Here is a 19,226-nt window from a genome sequence, read left to right on the forward strand (position 1 = left end):
CATTTGGCTAGGAATTTCATAAATTCATTCTTTTTAATAGCTGAGTAGTACTCCATTGTGTAAATGTACCATAATTTCTGTATCCATTCCTCTGTATATTGTATATTGTAATACTAAATGCAGGTCTGCAAGACTTGGAGTCTGCACATAGACCCTTGGACCCTGCCCTCAAGTTAATTCTGATTGGTAAATAAAGATTCAAACAGCCAATAACTAGGCAGAAGAGACATAGATGAAGTTGAGGTTTCATGGTGTTGGGGAGAGAAGACCAGGTAGAGAACATATAGGAGGAGGAGGGAGAAGCAGCCATGGGTTAGGAGTCAAAAGAGCATGGCCCCAAGGGCTGCCCAATTGGAGCTAAAGTCAGCCCAGATTAAACATAGTTAAAACTCGTAGTTGGGTATTCTAAGCTTCTAGGCTAATATCTACTTATCAGTGAGTGTGATTGAGTTACTTCACTCAGGATGATATCCTCCATATCCATCCATTTGTCTAAGAATTTCATAAATTCGTTGTTTTTAATAGCTGTGTAGTACTCCATTGTGTAAATATACCACATTTTCTGTATCCATTCATCTGTTGAGGGACATCTGGATTCTTTCCAGCTTCTGGCTATTATAAATAAGGCTGCTGAGAACATAGTGAAGCATGTGTCCTTATTACATGTTGGAGCATCCAACACCCAAGATACAATTCACAAAACACATGAAACTCAAGAACAAGGAAGACCAAAGTGTGGATATTCGATCCTTCTTAAAAGGGGGAACAAAATACCCATGGAAGGAGTTACAGAGGCAAAGTGTGAAGCAGAGACTGAAGGAATGTCCACCCAGACACTGACCCACCTTGGGATCCATTCCATAAACAACCACCAAAACCAGACACTATTGTGGATGCCAACAAGAGCTTGCAGACAGAAGCCTGATATAGCTGTCACCTGAGAGGCTCTGTCAGTACCTGACAAATACAGAAGTGGATGCTCACAGCCATTCAATGGACAGAGCACAGGATCCCCAATGAAGGAGCTAGAGAAAGTATTCAAGGAGCTGAAGGAGTTTGCAGTGCCATAGGAGGAACAACAATATGAACTAACCAGTATCTCCAGAGCTCCCTGGGACTAAATAACTACCCAAAGAAAACACATGGTGGGACTCAAGGCTGTAGCTGCATATATAGCAGAGGATGACCCAGTTGGTCATCAATGGGAGGAGAGGCTCTTGGTCCTTTGAAGGTTCTATGCCCCAGTAAATGGGACTACCAGGGCCAGGAAGCAGGAGTAGGTGGGTTGGTGAGCAGGGGGAGAGTGAGGAGGGAATAAGGAATTTTTAGAGGAGAAACTAGGAAAGGGGATAAAAGTTGAAACGTAAATAAAGAAAATATTTAATAAAAAATTAAAAGCTACACATTAAAAAAAAAAAAGACTCATAGTTGTCCATAGTAAAGTAGATCCTAACAGCATGCAGAGTAGGGTAGCCCAGATCTTATGTTGTTTAGGGCTTATTGTAAAAATAAAGGCTGTGAGTGTGTCTTTCATTCTGGAACATAAATAGTTTAAGGTGGGGTAGAAACACCAGGAGGGATTAAATAATTACTACAACACCAGAGATATTCTAACAGTGTCTCTACAGCATTACTGTTCTCTCAACTTCCTGCCCTAAAATGGTGGTGTTGCCCTTTTCTTCTATTATGGAGAGTGACTTTCACATGTGACTTTTACCTAATGATGTTAAGTGGTCAAAGAGATTGTCCAACTGCTGTTTTCTAAATGGCTTTCCTAAAACAGTAAATATGCATGAGAGGTATATTTTAACCCTTTCATGGTCAGAGACAAAGGAGAAAACATAAGAAGAACTATTAGATTAAATAGAGTCTGTGGTGTTACTGGAGAAAGCCATGGAGAGTAGGCCAAACTACAAATAAATTCAATAGTTATGTAAAGGAATCTACTCCATGATATTTGACTCTGCATGGCTTTACTTCTGTATATTATGTACTTTAGAAAATAGTCCTTTGCACTAAAACTAATCCTGTTCTTCTTACTTCCCTTCTCTACATTCCTTATGACTCTTACTTCCTAAAAACCAGTGAGCTTTGGTTTAAAATGGCTTTATGAGGAGCAGCTGAAAAGGAAGCCTTGGTTTCAGACTGCTGTCCATGTAAAACACAATTTATTTTGCTTGCTTCTAGGACAAAGAAGTTTGCAGCCTTGGGTTCTTTGGTCCAGTCTATTTTCTGGCCCTAAATTAATGCAGTTCCATGCTGGAGTTCATGTTGATCTTTTCTCTGAGTCCTTTTTGGTTGTATTTCTGTCTGGGTTATATGTAGAAATATTTTTAAACCATGACCTACTGCACCATTTTGCTAGAAAGCTTGCATCATATTCTAAAGCATCAATTAGGAGGGATAGTAATTGACATTGCCTTACTTGCCCTGCTCCACAGAGTTTTAAAGTTCCTAAAACAATGTGTCAAAGTCAGAATTGGTCAATTAGAGCTTTGTAAAAATGTAACTTATTTATATAAAAAAGTTTCATTTATATGATTTAATTAATACAACCATATACAGTGTCTTTTGTAACACCTTAGTCAAACTCTTCTTTATAAAACAGAATATAGAGGGACATTCCTTGCACAAGAACAAAGGCAACACACAGTCTATTAAAAGCAAATTGTGTGTGTGTGTGTGTGTGTGTGTAATCAGAAATACAGTGTGAAGCAGAGACTGAAGGAATGTCCATCCAGAGACTGACCCACCTTGGGATCCATCCCATAAACAACCACCAAAACCAGACACATGGATCTTATACAGATTTTGTCAATTATGCTACACTATATCCCATACTGGAAATACAATCAATGGAGAAGAATTATTTGAGCTGTTTCACCCAATTTAGTTTTGAGAGTTCTTTAATCAAATTTTAATGTGAAGTTGGACATGAAAAATGGTGTTTTTCAGTATATGCATCTCCATTGCCCGAACATGCTGGCTCTGAAAAATTGAAGCAATACTTTGTATTGAGAAATTCTTTCTAAGGTGCTGAAATATCAGTTCACAACAATATCTATTATTGAATTTTCAGTAAATGTAGGATACCCTACTTAGTACTTAAAGTTAGGAGCAGAGAGTAAAAACTTATTATAAATGAGAGGACTGGACTGAAAAATTGGAAAAAAATAATAACACTATAGCTCAAGCAAATAAAAAAGGAATATATGACAAAACTTAGTCAACAAAGCATTAGTATCAGTAATATACATCAAAGCCAGCACTGGACATAGAGTGCTTTTTAGAACATAATACAGCCTCAAATATAGAAAATCATCTTAAGAGGAAGAGACAAGAAGATGGTGAATTCTTAACCAGACTGATCTATATAGATAAACTGTCTCAAAACACACACACACACACACACACACAAATATAATGTCTTAAATATTTGTATTTCTAAAATAATAATTTAGCTGAGTGGGCATAAAACATATAGATCAAAAGTCATTTACTTTATGTGAAAGGATAGTTCAAATGAGCTAATAATAAGAATGACTTGAACCCTATGTGGAAAGGGATAGCTAAATATCTAAGGGAAAGATGGGGTGATTTTTCCAAAGGCTTAAATCATTATAGAGTATACAATAGTAAATAAATTATACTACAAACCAAATAAAATAGAAAACAGAGATTTTCTACTTCCTTTAAGAGGCAGAGATGATTGTATACAAATGTATTTGTATATTTATCTGTATGTACAAATATATGCACACACCATTTTAAGAACATTTTTTAGTTTCTATGGATTTTATATGCTGTAACATTATAGTTAATGAATTTTCACAAATATCCTTTAGAGGTAGGCAACAAATAGTGAATGTAGCTAGTATTAATTGGCATTTATAAGGCATTGAACATGTATTAATATAGAAAATGATATGACATTGATTTTCTATAACAATATATGCTTATGCAGTGAAGAAACTCTCCAAAATCAGCCCAAGTAATACTACAAAGATTACAGAAAATTTTTATTTGTAAATGTCTCATGAACAGTATTTATCTTTTGCCAAATTCTTTTTCATGCATCATGCTTTAATGTATGTGGGTATACTTATTGCAATCTATCATTCTTAGAGGCTGATATACTTACGAAAGTAATCCTAACTAACGTAAATTATTTTGTAGATACAAACTCATTCACTTGGAGATATTGTTTTAGAAAATAAGTAATATATGAATGGTTCATCAGAATGACTTTTCTGAAAGAAAAAAAATTTCTTAATAAGTTATAATTGTTGTATAAACACAGCAAGGGGACTAAGGACATGGGTCAGTGGATGAATGGATGCTTAATTTGAGGGGCTCCTTGAGTACAGACAAGTGTGCTGGTAGGAGGAAAGGAGAAGATGGAGAGAGGCAAGTACAATAACTTAGTATCTCTCTCTTAAACAGCATCTTATTAACTCTCTGAGAAATTCTTTTAGTGTATTTTGAACATGTTTATTGTCTTTCCTCAAATCCTCCCATAACTATCCTCTCCTCTTTACCCACACAACTTTGAGTTTTCTGTCTCCACTCAATAAAGTTCATTATTAAAAATTTTTCAATTAGTCTTGGGGTGGGGTTTGCCCTGGAGTGTGGATGACCCACTAGGTGATACATCACCAAAAAAAACAGATTCTCCCTCCCTTAGAATCTATCATGTGTCAATACTGGTAGTATTTAATGCTTATTCCCTGTCTCTATGCTGGGAATTTGTCTAGCTTTAGCTTGCATAGGTCTTGTGCTAGTTATCCATTTGCTATGAGCTCATAGCTACAACTTTCCTGTTATGTCGTCTAAGTGCTCAGCATTTTTAATAGCCAAGTTAGACATGAGCTACTGGAATGAAAACTACAAATGTCATAGTGTATATGCAAATCTAGCACAGAGCAGTACAGACATGTGTTCTGTCCTGGAATTAAATCTCTCCATTACTTTTATTGAAATGTCTCAACATGTCTCAATGTTTAGTGAAACTTTAAAATAAGTTAATGGTGAAAGAATAATATTTTATTGTGTGTGCATTATATAGTTGACCATATTAATTTTATACAATATTTCAAGACCTCTATAACATGGATTTAGTTGCCCGTATTTTAAGTTAGAATAAACTAATTGTGACTATTATAAGAAGAGTTAGCTGATTCAGACAGCTAATCTGCAGACTATCACTGACAAGAAAAAATATTGATATTACAGCTGACCTAACAAATAGGCAATAATAAAATATAGTGATAAGGGGTGATCTTAGGAAAGAGATTCATTTTACATCTCCAAAAGTTTCAGTAACTTTCATGAGACACGTCAGTTACTAGTGAGAAATATGTCAACTCCCTATGTCCCAGTCTACCTCTTAAATTTCTGTCTAACATGGGTGGGTCATACATACGTATATAACAAATATTTTGTAGTTGCATCCAAAGGTATAGCTGAGTTTGACCAATGGGTAGAATCATCAGAAATTCAGCACAGTGGGAAGAAAACATGTGTTTTGCAGTAATGGTCGCCTTTCCTTATCCAAATGCCACATCACTGTGGCATTTTGGCGTGGGGTGTGTTTGTTTGTTTCTTTCTTTGTTTTTTAGTTATTACATAATATCCATTATAATGGTAATTTTAAAGGTGTACAGTTTTCCTGTCGCCCAAATGAATGACTATTAGACTTATTCAATCAAACTTTATTGCACAATACCTGGGCACTCATTGATCTATTTTAACCTCTAATCTGGCTACCTCCCAGCCAAAAATATCCAAAGTACTTGCATTTTATTATTGATCTGGCTCTCTGGGCTTAGATGTGTTTTCTTATGATGTTTCTTCTTGCCACCCACATAGGTGAATTCTTCTTACTCTTTTCTTTCTCCCCATGCCCTGATTGTAGATGTCTCACATTATTCTCTCTTCTCCCTAGTCATTTGGCTCACCAGCTTAAATTGACAAGGCAGAGAAAACATGATAAGCATTTTACACAAACCCAAAACAGGAGATATTTGGAATAAGCATTAAAATGCCATATCCGGATTGCTACAAGATATGAGGGCAGAGAAATCAGCATTTAAAAAACAGAAGGATAATATTTACATAGTCCACAAAAATATTATGCCTGTAGTCTATACTTATTTATGGGCTATAGCATGACACACATACACAACACTCAATGGCCATGTTGGATATTTGGCAAGTCCATAACTTGGTATACAAAGCATTGATTAGGATTAGTACTGAGGACATTTCCACTTTGCTCACTATTCTAAAACTATCATGCCAGTCAATGCCATTCCTAATTACCCTGCCATGCTCTAGCCATTCTTTCTACTCATCAGCTCACCAACACATACCCTCCATCCTCTTCCTCCCTCACCAACTTCTCTCACATTCCTTATGTAATGCATCCTTTAAATCCAATTTTAGGTAACTCTCCTGTAAACTCATATTCCTTGGCCAGCCTCACTGACAGTAACTTTCATAGTGTTTTATGTGTGCCATTTATCTGAGACACAGCTCTGTATCACTGTCTCATCACAGCATCATGAATCAGTAGGCCATCAATTTTGGAGGGAGGTTAGTATATATTGATTGATGGAACAAATGCTGATATCAGGAAAGCTTCTAGAAATATAGATTTCTGTAATGTCAAGCTAGACACCATGGCACACTCCTGCAATCCCAGAACTCAAGAAGCTGAGCCTGAAAGACCAGAAGTTACAGGTTAACCTAGGATACACAGTATGACCCTGTCCCACACAGATGAACTATGGTTTTTCCATTAGTTTTTAAGGGAAAACATGATTCTTCATAAATACATACCACTTCAGTTAGTGAAAAAGGTTACATTTCCATTGGCATTGTAGTAATCTATATGGATTATTTTAAAATATTGGTCTCACCATTAATTCATGTGAAGAGTCTGATAGCTAAGGAAGCTTGATTTTGCTATAGAAAAAGACCTTCAGTTATCAATTGATATTCCCACATAAAATTGCAAACACCTTAGAGTCTTCATTCTTACAGTATTTCAACTTCGGCAAAGCACTCAAAATGAATACTCCAGTCCATTAATTTTACATCCCACCTCATTGCCAGGATTTTTGGAGGAAGTGTCTATCACTGATCTCTTTGTGCCATTTTGCTTGTTTCTCAAGATGATTGTCTTTTAGAGTCCTGCTTTCTTACTCACAGAAAATGTTTTATGACAGGCATGAATCTCTGCTTTTATACTTCAGAATATCTTAATGAGTTTCAACAAAAATTCTTTCCATGATAATCTAGGGTTTTATGAGAAAAGCACCTCTAACCAATCCATGTGCTCTAAAGTCAGGCCAAACTTGCCTTAGAAACCCCAACAAGGAAGTTATCTGCTTCCATCAGAATGAAACCAATGCAGTAGAGGCACATGAATGCTAAGTACTAAGTTTCAGTAAACAGTTATGCTCTAACAGATACATAGTAACCACTCACAGTAAGTGTCATCTTCTTGAAAAGTCCAAAGGACAGGTTGTTATCTCTCATCCTGACCCCTTCCCATACTTTCTCTCTCCCTTTCTCCTCTCCCTCCCTCATTCCTTCTCAAAAGGATATTAATAATGCTTGTTCAGGGTCTTAGCCTTATGTCTTCACTTAACTCTTAATTCATTTCTTTGAGGCTCTATGTAGAAATAGAGTTCCATTAGAGTTTAAGTTCTCACCATCAGTTGTAGGCACACATAAACCAGAAGATTACATATTAATTTAAATTGTGTTTAAAGAACTGTTTTCTCATTACATGGGTGCTACTCTCCTGGCCTCACAAGAGATGTAGTTACCTGCACATTATCAGCACAAGATCAAGTCAATCAAAACTGTGGCATCCATAGGGTAGATAATCTCTTGGCCCCTCCCATAACTGAGACGCTATTGTTAGTTGAAAGTAGCTGGAAGAGGAAGAATCACTTAGAGGATGTGGGCACTGCAAAGATTCACAACTCTAGTGAAAATCCACCTCCCATATGGGCAGCACTAGCTAGTTTTTGAAATGACAGGATGTTGGGAAGGACATGTGTCAAGCAGAATATGGGGACAATTGGACAGGACATTTAAGAGAATACAATTATATTTCACTCTATACAAGTATGAAAATTTCAAGAAAAAATACTTATTTTACGTGTATGGGTGTACTCATAAACATATTTCTACACTTTGCCAGAAGTATATCTGAGTACCACCTGTGTGCTTCGTGCACCCAGAAAAGCACATCAAATTCCCTAGAATTGGAGTTAAAAATAGGAACTGTGAGGAACACTCTTGTAATCAAATCTAGGTCCTTTGGAAAAGGACCTAATGCTCTTAATTGCTGAACTTGTAATAAAATAAAATTCCAAAGGATTCTTTTCAAAAATATATTTTTATAAAGAGTATGATGACTATCACTTCATTATGAGAAACTCATTCAAAAACAAATTTAATTGATACCATTGCTCATTTTCATCATCATTTTTTTTTCAGTCAATCAGAGCTGCCCCAGTGGAGCTTTGGCATGTAACTCATCCGGCCGCTGTATCCCAGCTCACCAGCGCTGTGATGGTACTGCCCACTGCAAGGACATTCAAGTAGATGAATCCAGCTGCTCAGGTACTCCTTTTCCCTTCAACATTTCTTTGCAATTCAAACTATTAACTAAATCCGATGTGCTAAAATATTAAAATCAGATTTTCTAAATTATTATAGGTATGGATTTATAGTGTGGGTTTGGTGACAGGAAGATATCCTAGATTATTTAAAAGTTTATAAATGAGTAATGAACTCTTTATTATTCTATAGTGTTCACTAAATAATGAAAGCTAGAAAGCAGGCAGATGGTGCAGTTAATTAACTACTATCCATGCAAGCATGAGGACCTGGGTGCAGATCCCAAGCATCCAGGTAAAAAACTAAGCATAGGGGACAAATGTAACCCTAACATTGAGACAACAGGAACACGGTGTTCATTGGGATTTTAATCAGTGAGCTCGTAGTTTCCATGAGATCCTATCTGAAACAAATTAGGTTGGAGAGAGACAGAGGAAAACAACCAACATTTATATTCGACCTCTATACACATATGTATGCAGCCCCCCTCCAATGCACACACACCCATGAACACACAATACAAACACCATTCATATACGACAGCATTCATAACACAAAGAAAAGCAACATACAATTTTAATTTGATATAATTTGTCATCCTTAGTATTTAATAATCTATAAACATTCACTGTGTTCTGTAATAAGGAAAGCCTACAGTATAATGTTAGTGTCTTTATGAAGTTTCATCCTTTGTCCTACTTTTTGATGAGAGTATTATATAATTTAATGTTACAATCTTCCATAAACATATTAAGTCTTAAGTTGCCTTTGAAATATTCTTTATTTTTCTCACCTTGGAGCATTCATAAAGCATAAGATCTGATAACATACATTAGTTGTTCTATGTATAAAAACTGCTCTAAAAATGCTATGATATATTATACAAAGTTCTATGGCATAGTCCAATGCTGTCTTCTCTCCTGAGTAATTGAATTTTTATTTCATGCAGGGAGTTCATAAAATAGTAGAGATTTGGAGGCAATATAATTCTGTCAGAACTAAAAGATAACATAAATCAACAATAGGAGATATATGTGATCATATTTCACATTAACTTGGAAATATTTTATGTCAAGTGTAGGTAAGAATATATTTTATATATTTAAAGATTTACACGGAATTATGAATTATGTGATTCAAGCATGATATAGTTTTAGCTCACAGATGGGTCATTTATTAAGTTCTTATTTTTATGAGTATATTAGGATATGAATAAGTAAATAGATATAATTCCACAATATATACAAAGATAATCTACAACAACATTATTGTTTCTCATTATTTCATTACTAAGCATCTTAGACCTCAGTTAAGTGACCCTAAAGGAAGACCTGTTACTTTGTTGAAAGAGAGTAAGGAAGACGCTGGAGACAGAGATGCATGGTGAATCAGGTCTCATCCCTTAGGGACTTGGGTAGGAAGATTTAGAGTTAGAGTCCAGTCTGAGCTATACAGTGAAACTTGGCAACAAATAAATGGAAAAAGGAACTAACAAAGTAGTAGTAATACACTTCTGTTCTTTGAAACTTGACACTTTGCTTATGTCTATGTAAAGGTAAGGTTTTCTTGAGGACATCAATTTATGAGCACCAATCAAACTATGCTATGATTTATTGCTTGCTCTGACATGATGTACCATTAAAAATAAGGTCAGAGAAACAGAAGATTTGTCATGCATATACTGAGTGATAAACACTCTGTCTATTTCAGTCAAGTACCCATCACTCACAATCCCCTTACAAAGTACAGGTCACACTGACATAGCTATTGGGATGGATTGACGTAAAGAGCTAGTGAAGCCATTGTAATAGATAAAATCCATACTATGATTTTTCTATATTTTATATACTTTGGGATTTCTATCAAATATAATAAAGTTAATACCTGTGCTTATAAGAATGCCTTCAAGACATATCCTTGATACAGATCTGGCAATGTACATCATACATTTCTATTTTCCAAACATCAGCTTCTTTGATGGTCAGCCTAGCATAGATTCTGAGAAGATCTAGCATTCCAGTGGCCATCATACCCCATAGTGGCCTCACAGCAGATGGTGGGCATCTGACCTTACCCACTTCCGGTTTTAAGTTGGTCATTAAGAACATCAAATTCAGACACAGTGTGAAAATTTCAATGAATTTTTTCAGTCCCCCAAATTACATTAGAAGGCTACAGTATTTTCAAGTTGTGATTGCTTATGTAACAGAAAAAGAAACCATCAAGAATTCCTCAAACTGAAATTAAACGGAAGCGATTCTTCTAATTATGTGCAGTGGTAGCAGTTCATAAGTGTGTGCTAAAACAAGACTATAATTATGACGATATTCTATTGCAAATAGAATTAGAAAATAACATCAAAATATAAAATTGTAGGATGAGACATTGAAGGTCTAATATATATGTAATGTGTGATTATGACATAGCTTCATAAAGTTTCAGATGGTTAAACAAAGCCAAAGCCCTAGCCAGGTGGTGGTGGTGCACACCTGTAATCCCAGCACTTGGGAGGCAGAGACATGCTGATTTCTGAGTTCAAGGCCAGCCTGGTCTACAGAGTGAGTTCCAGGACAGCCAGGGCTACACATAGAAACCCTGTCTCAAAAAACCAAAAATCAAACAAACAAACAAAAAACAACCAACCAACCAACCAAACAAACAAAACAAAGCCCTAACAATTCCCAGCCAGTATCTTGGAACCACTTCATGTCTCAGAGACATAGCAATTCTTCTTATGGTCCTTGTGGTAGGACCTCAAAATATAGAAAACAAAACGAAAATCTGAGTTCAGGTACAGAGCACCAGTGTAAAAAAATCCAGGTTCAGTGGTCCATGCTTATCATCCTATTGCTGGAGAGAGACACCTATTTTTCTGGGGCTAGCTAATGAGACAATTAAACAGATTATGGTGAGGTGTAGGTCCCAGAAAAATATCCCATCTTAAAATCAATATGGATACTGTATCCTGAAAAATACAAGGCTATCATATCGCTTCTTCAAAATCATACATAAACCATCTCACATATACATTCATACATGCATACGCTTTGCATGTATATGAAAGAGTATACACTGGAGACTTGACATAGCTTGCTGTATAAGTTTCATACATCACTTTAAACCATACACAGATTATTGTCCACGTCTCACACATTCATAGTGCATCGACCCCACATTTTGGAACTGAAGTAAATATTAAACGTTTGACACTTTGAGAAATGCAGCTCTGTATGTTAAATGACTAAACTTTAGTTAGTTTGTTGTCCTTCACTTACAACCCAAATACGTTTGGTTAATCCCACTGAACCTCCATCTCTACACAATGTTCTAAGGGCTGAAAAAGCAACATATGCCAAACTATTTAGGTTGTACTTGGCTCACAGCAGGCCTTCAGACACTGGTGATGGTGCCTATAATAATAGGAGCTAGGATGAGGAGAAGCTGGAGATACAGTGGATGAAATGCAGTTTAGTTTCTTGGCCATTCAAAGAATTCTTCCAATTCAGAGATGAGTGAGAACAAATATTTAATGTCTAATATGTACAACTCTTTAATATACAAAAAATTAACTATAATTTCATCTTCCCAGCTGCCATAAATCCACCTATCTCTCTGTCTCTGTCTGTCTCTGTCTGTCTGTCTGTTTGTCTGTCTGTCTGTCTGTCTGTCTGTCTCTCTGTCTCTGTCTCTCTGTCTCTGTCTCTGTCTCTCTCTCTCTCTCTCTCTCTCTCTCTCTNTCTGTCTGTCTGTCTGTCTGTCTCTCTGTCTCTGTCTCTCTGTCTCTGTCTCTGTCTCTCTCTCTCTCTCTCTCTCTCTCTCTCTCTATATATATATATATATATATATATATGGTTTTATTCTGGATATATATATGTATACATCTCTCTATAGATAATAGATAGATTGATAGATTATTTTAAATGAAAAATATGCATATAAATCCCAAGGTCACCTAGGCCATAAGTACCTGATACCAGGTAACACAGAGAGAAAATTAGAGCTTGTGTGGCTATCTATCCTCCCACAAATATTTAACGAAACAGATGCCACATTCAAACCTCTATTTTACTCAGATAAAGAATAGGTACCTAGTTGTATATTTAAGCATAAAGGTTGTGCTTATGTGTGTGCTTGTCCTTGTTTAAATAATAAACCAGAATGAGAATAAATGTGAATTTCCCCACAAATGTTATATGACAATGAGTTATATTGGCTTGCAGTCACGGGATCATAATAACCAGGGCAGATGGTCAGGCCAGTGGGAGTGGTCACTATGCTACAGAACAAGGGGTCTTGTGTTCACTGTAATATACTCTCATGGATCCTTTCATTATGTTCTTAAAATAATGGACCTCTTCATTTGTAACAAACCATAACCATTCCCTTCTCCACTTCATTTAGTGTTCAAAATCTCTAAGAGAAGATTAAAATGAAAATAGACTGTATTTCCATTTAATGATCTGCTATGAATATATAAAAATCTTCACAGAAATAATCCACAACTCTATCAAAATGCAAATATTGAGACTAGGGACAGATCAGTCTACAAAGAATTTTTTGAAAGCCCAAGGAGAGGAGATTAACCACATAGATAGATAGATAGATAGATAGATAGATAGATAGATAGATAGATAGATAGATAGATAGAATATATATATATATAGATCATAGATAGATGATAGAATATATATATATGTATATATATATATATATATAGAGAGAGAGAGAGAGAGAGAGAGAGAGAGATAGTTTAATAGATAAAAAGACAAATTAAAGCCTGCCTTGTTGGTACACTTCTAATCTAAGTCCCAGGGAGGGAGAGACTGGTACATGTCTGGTTGGTGACCTCCAGGCTAGTTAGAGGTACTGCCTCAAGCTAACAAATAAACATTAAACAACAAGCAAATTAAAAACAACAAAGGCATGAAAGATGGTAATGTGGAAAGACACCTGAGCTTATCCTTTAGCCTCCACATTCACAAGCACACAAACACAAACACACACACACACACACACACACATGCACACAAAGATATACACATACACTACTACCACAATCACCAGCAGCAGAATGACTTTTACTCTAGTCAGCATCCATGTTCTTTCCCAAGTACTCTACTGGATACAAGGGAACACATACTGATGTTCCCTTAGCATCATGTTGGTGAGCAGCTTCGTTCATAGGGATCACAGTGAGGATTAGTGGCTCCAGAGAGAGGTCAGCAGTGCTTGCTGTATAGATTGTGAAGACTTAGAACGTCACACTTGGATTTTTGTTTCTGTTTGTTTGTTTGTTTGTTTGTTTGTTTGTTTTTGTGTGTTTGGCTAGTTTTACTATCTGCAATAGAACAAAAACATTATTTGAAAAATACTAATCTACACTTAGGAGAAATAAGCATGAAATATCTGCATCTACTTGTATCTCATAATTAATAGGCTTCTTTTCTTAGAGCATCTAGTTTCTTGTTTTTGAAGGAAATTTTCCATTCTATTCTGTTCAAGGAGGAGCATCACTTCAAGGAAAGATGGTTTTTCACTCTCATTGCCAACTCTGTAAAACCCTAGTTACTTAAATAAAACCAAGGGAGGCCAAGATGGGAAAGACACTACTGGGAAAGCAAATTTTTGAAATATTTTGAAACCCAAAATGACACTTGACAGTAGACACTAAACACATGCTATTTCCAGACTCCCCTGCCTCCCCCAGCTTTTTCTTTCCTAATGCTATTGGAATGTTATGGCACTGGCTGGATAATCATTCTCAAACCACCTTTCCTCCAGTAGTCTCCTTTAATCAACAATGCCTGCAGAACATTTCTTTTCCTTCATAAATAATCTTTTCTTTTCCCAAGTTATACTCTCATTCTCCCTCTGTCTCTTTCCATCTCTCTGTCTGTCTCCATCTCTATGTCAGTCTGTGTCTGTCTGTCTGTCTCTGTCTCTGTCTCTCTGTTTGTCTCTGTCTCTGTCTCTCTCATTCTAAGTTAACTCCTTTTGGTGTGTCTCCTTGGCACCTATATCAGTGACCATAAAGTGATTTGATAAAAAAAAATGATAATAATGATGGCCTATATGAATTGGAAAGCTTCCAATCATGCCTCTGACCCACATTTCATATAGGTCACAGAGCTGTCAATGCCATGGAGATTCAGAGTGCTTCCCTTTGCATGTCCCATAACCATGCCAAGACAGCATCATCTTTCCTTGTGTAATTTTTGTTCCCCATCAATCATTAAACTATTTGAGTAAAGCCACAGACTAGCCAGTGACCCAACAAAACTGGAACATTATTCTTTATTCCTCCAAATAATCATGAAACTGTTTTGACTTCAGAAACTTAATTGATTATAAATTCTTACATCTCTTATCCATCTGTCCCATTCTTAGCCTATTCCTTTAGGAAGCAACTGTCTCTTTGCTGATAACTAGCAAAGACTCGTAACTGTATTGGATTTATTCTCCATTTCCTCTTTACTGGACAGACTGTAGCCAATGTTCACTTTCTAAGCATGAATCATGCCAAGTCCTTTCTTAAAGTCCTAGCTTCCATTAATCTATATGCTCTGAGCTCCTGTATATCTGACTCATTGCAAATCCAACTAGGTTGAATGTCCTCCATACTGAATTCATTTAAGCAGAGCAGTGTCTATGCTTACAGCACAAAACATGTGATTGTTGGCATAAGAAGATACTGACTCAAATGTGGAGAGCATGATTTTGCTAAGATACCATACTTGTTGTTCGTATCAATTTTCTATGTCCATCTAAAATGCTGCTCTCTGTAGAATGTATTTGGTGTTTCACTTACTACTTTTCCTGCTCAATGAGTCTGGACTATCATGCTGGTCATGCCTGCATAATTTTATGATGGCATCACTTATAAAACAAATACTGTGATAAGGTGTTCTCAGACATTCTCCACACAACTTTAAAATAAGTCTGTTTTTAGTTCTATTTATTAGAAAGGAAACACAAAAAATGTTAACAAGATTCTCAATATTCGTTGAGCTAAGAATCAAACTCAGATGGCGGTTCTAGTAATGAAAGCCTCAAGTGTTTTAAATTGCTAGTATTATTATTTATGACATTCCCAGGTCTAGCTCAGTGTTAGATATTTAACATGTGGTCAGAATAAAATTGTTGTATTATTATATTAAAATTTAAAAATGATAGAAGTTTCCATCAAGAATTAAAGCTACAATAGCTCAAACAGGGTAGAATGGTATCCTGAAAGAATGGCTATATTTTTAAAATGATGCAAGCTGTGGAAACAGAAATCTTGGCCAGCCTTGGTGCATCAGGGAAACAGCGTGAATACATGTACCACAGGGAGCTAAGGACAAAAAGTGCTTCTACAGTGGAAAATATATGAACGTATATGACTTAAAACTTTAAAGTATTTACCGTCCTGCAGACCATTTAAAAAAAAATAAATGTCCATGGCAAAATAGAGTGTATTGCCTGCATTGATAGAATAGTGCCTGGGGTAAATAGGACAATGTGAAATATGTTGGCATCACTCATAGACACAAAGGCAAAGCATATGTATGCACAGGAGTGCCAGGCCTCCCATGCAGAACATTGATCTGCCATAATTCAGAGACTTCTATGGCACATAAGAGATGGTTCAGTAAACACAAACTTCTAGTGTGGTCAAAAACATGTATTTCAGACATCTCAGAGATAAATAGATTGTACCTAATCTTGGGGAAAATACCTTCTTATTTTTTTCAATTTTTTCTATTTTTATTAGATATTTTCTTCATTTACATTTCAAATGCTATCCCAAAAGCCCCCTATACCCTCCCCCAGCCCTGCTCCCCTACCCACCCACTTCCACTTCTTGGCCCTGATGTTCCCCTGAACTGGGGCATATAAAATTTGCAATACCAAGGGGCCTCTCTTCCCAATGATGATAGCTGCATATGTAGCAGAAATGCCTTCTTTTACAGTAAGTCACTCAGATACTTAAGAGAACAACAGCCATCTAGAATACCAGGGGGCCCTGGTCAGAGTGGAAGTGAGAAATGTGCATATGAAGAATTTCTAGCTTTTGGTAACCTAGAATTTATCTCAGTTGTCCTCTGTGATAAAGTTTAGTGCAATAGCTAATACTAATATGTTCTCCTTTCTTACAAGAATGTTTATAATTAACTCTGGCATTTGTGATGCTTCTTTTTCAGAGTGTCCAATACATTATTGCAGAAATGGTGGCACTTGTGTGATAGAGAATATTGGTCCCACGTGTAGGTAAGAACATTACTTAATTGTTTTTAACATGTAAGTCAGTTTGCATACTTATTTGTCCCAAGGCTTGAGATAATAGAACATAAACCAATATATTATTAGCCAAGTAACAATACTGCATTATGAAACTAATATACAACTTTCTGCATGTATAAGTTTAAAAACATGAGTATTTCAAGAAATATTGGGTGTTTGATGCAATTTTACGTTTTCAACATTTTCTAGCATGTGGGATGCAGCATTTTAAAAATATGTATTATCTGAATTTGATGTTTATATGCTTTCAAAAGATTTTTGTTTATGTCTTTGAGTCTCACTCTGTAACCCAAACCAATCTTGACCTTGCCATAGTTCTCCTGCTTCAGCCTTCCCAGGGCTAAGTTTATAGGTGTGGGACACCACACCACACTTGGCTCCAAAGAAGTTTTTCTTTGTCTAATTTCATATGACTTTTGTTGCTACTTAGAGAATCAGTGAGTTTAGTCTAATGTCTAATTCTATTACCTTTTTATTTCAAATCCCATATTTGACTCTCCTAATAAGAAAGAATAAAATTAATTCATAAGGAAGATGATCTTCTGACTTGCCTATGGATGTTTGTGAGGAGAATAAAGATACCAATAAAGAATACATTTGCATACTCAGAGCAAAAATAAACAAAAACAGGCCTTGTGAGTTCTTTTGGGAATTGCTCATACTGCATATCAAAGATTTTTTATTTTTTTCCCTCATCCTGTAGGAAACAGTGCAAAAACTCTCATAAACTCCAAAGGAAATGATGCATATTGTATTATATTTGTTATCTAGTAGAGCACTGCCTATATTACTTTGCTTATTGCAAAAACCTATTGAAGGCTGGTAATTCAAATTATAATGAGGCACATAAATATCTAGAAAACACTCACCAATAGCTATCTAAGCTCTTAAAACTTTTTGAGTATCACTCATATGTTTGAAAAGATAGTTCCTTTCTCTCTCCTGCAGGAGATTATGGAGCCCTGCACTTCATTTTAGACCTATTGGCTACTGAGGAATTCTAGGGGCAGGGTAGGTACTATCTTTAGCTGAGTACCAATTAGGAATCCTATCAGGCTCCAGTAGATAGTTTCAAACCCATGGTAACAAAGATGATCATGGTCTAGAGTGCCTAAAGTCACTGAGTCTCTAACAATCCCAAAAGCCATCAGTTTGGGAAGGCTGTTTTTGTGTGCCAGGTGGCAAAAAAAATGGGAAGGAGATTGTGGAGTGATTATAAGGATGCTCATTACACATGTATGACATTGTCAAAGAACAAACTCAACAAATGCCTCAAGCGAAACAAAACAAGACAAAACAAACAAACAAAACAACAAAAACAGTAAGAGCATCGGGCCAATCTGACAGCGTAGAGAGTAAAAGCACTTTATAGCTAGGACTAAGATCCCGAGTGTGATTCAAAAAAATAGAATGAGTTCAAACCTAAACCCCAGAATCCATCTGGTAAAAGAAAAGAACTGACTATCTGAAGTAGTCCTCTGACCTCCATACATTGCAGTAGTACATGTGAGCCCAAACAGAGGCTTGTGCAATCTATAGCTCATCTGGATATCTATCTCTATATCTACCTATTTAGCATAAAATAAAATTTATTAAATAAAATTAATAGTAAACTTTATTATGTTCTTTAGATATGGCTTTAACATTGATGAAACTGAATTACAAGTGATTTTCTTAAAGTGTTTTGTCTCTTAAATCCATTATCTAATTGATTTCACATCTCAGGGTTATATTTTTCTTCATATTATTCAGCATGGAAGTTTACTATAAAATTTAGCTGATTTAGAGACAATATACATACTATTCATTGCTAAAATCTCTCCCAATGAAACTGAAAAAGCAGCCATATGATGTTTATTGAACATCAGCTAAGTGGATGAAGCTTTTTAGTGTCAACTGTTTACAGTAAGGCAGTTTCCAGTGCTGTCCTCTTCAACCCTGTAGAGCTGGAAAGCTCACTGGCTTTAGATAGTCTCAGCTGAGCAAGCAAAGAGCTCAGCATTCTTGGCAACTTTCTCAAGTACTTAAATAAACTTTAGCAATTGAAATCCAGATGTAGAAGCACTAAATGTATTTCTCTCAAATACAAAACTCAAAAGTAGAGGACAAACTATGATGGAAGACAGAGAAAAGGATAGGATTTCAGGAAGGAAATTGATGGAGCAAAGTTTAAGTGTACTGCTAAGGAGGTCCAAAAAGTATATTAACATATTGCATATGAAATAAATACTCGTATCAAAGAAAATAACTTTAAAAATAATGATCATAAGCAAATTTCTTATAATTTACTGTTATCAACTTTTTAA

General features: G+C 35.9%; 1 protein-coding gene across 1 annotated transcript in view; it reads left to right on the forward strand.

Moving 5' to 3' along the window:
* Malrd1 (MAM and LDL receptor class A domain containing 1) overlaps positions 1–19,226 on the forward strand; it is a 667,530-nt gene that overhangs the window by 554,698 nt on the left and 93,606 nt on the right. Inside the window, exons 34-35 of the mRNA XM_021156265.1 lie at positions 8,515–8,640; positions 16,821–16,887. Of these exons, the coding sequence (XP_021011924.1) occupies positions 8,515–8,640; positions 16,821–16,887 (193 nt within the window). The remainder of the gene's footprint in view (positions 1–8,514; positions 8,641–16,820; positions 16,888–19,226) is intronic.

The sequence above is a fragment of the Mus caroli genome, chromosome 2 (genome assembly GCF_900094665.2).
Source record: "Mus caroli chromosome 2, CAROLI_EIJ_v1.1, whole genome shotgun sequence".
In the NCBI taxonomy this organism is placed as follows: domain Eukaryota; kingdom Metazoa; phylum Chordata; class Mammalia; order Rodentia; family Muridae; genus Mus; species Mus caroli.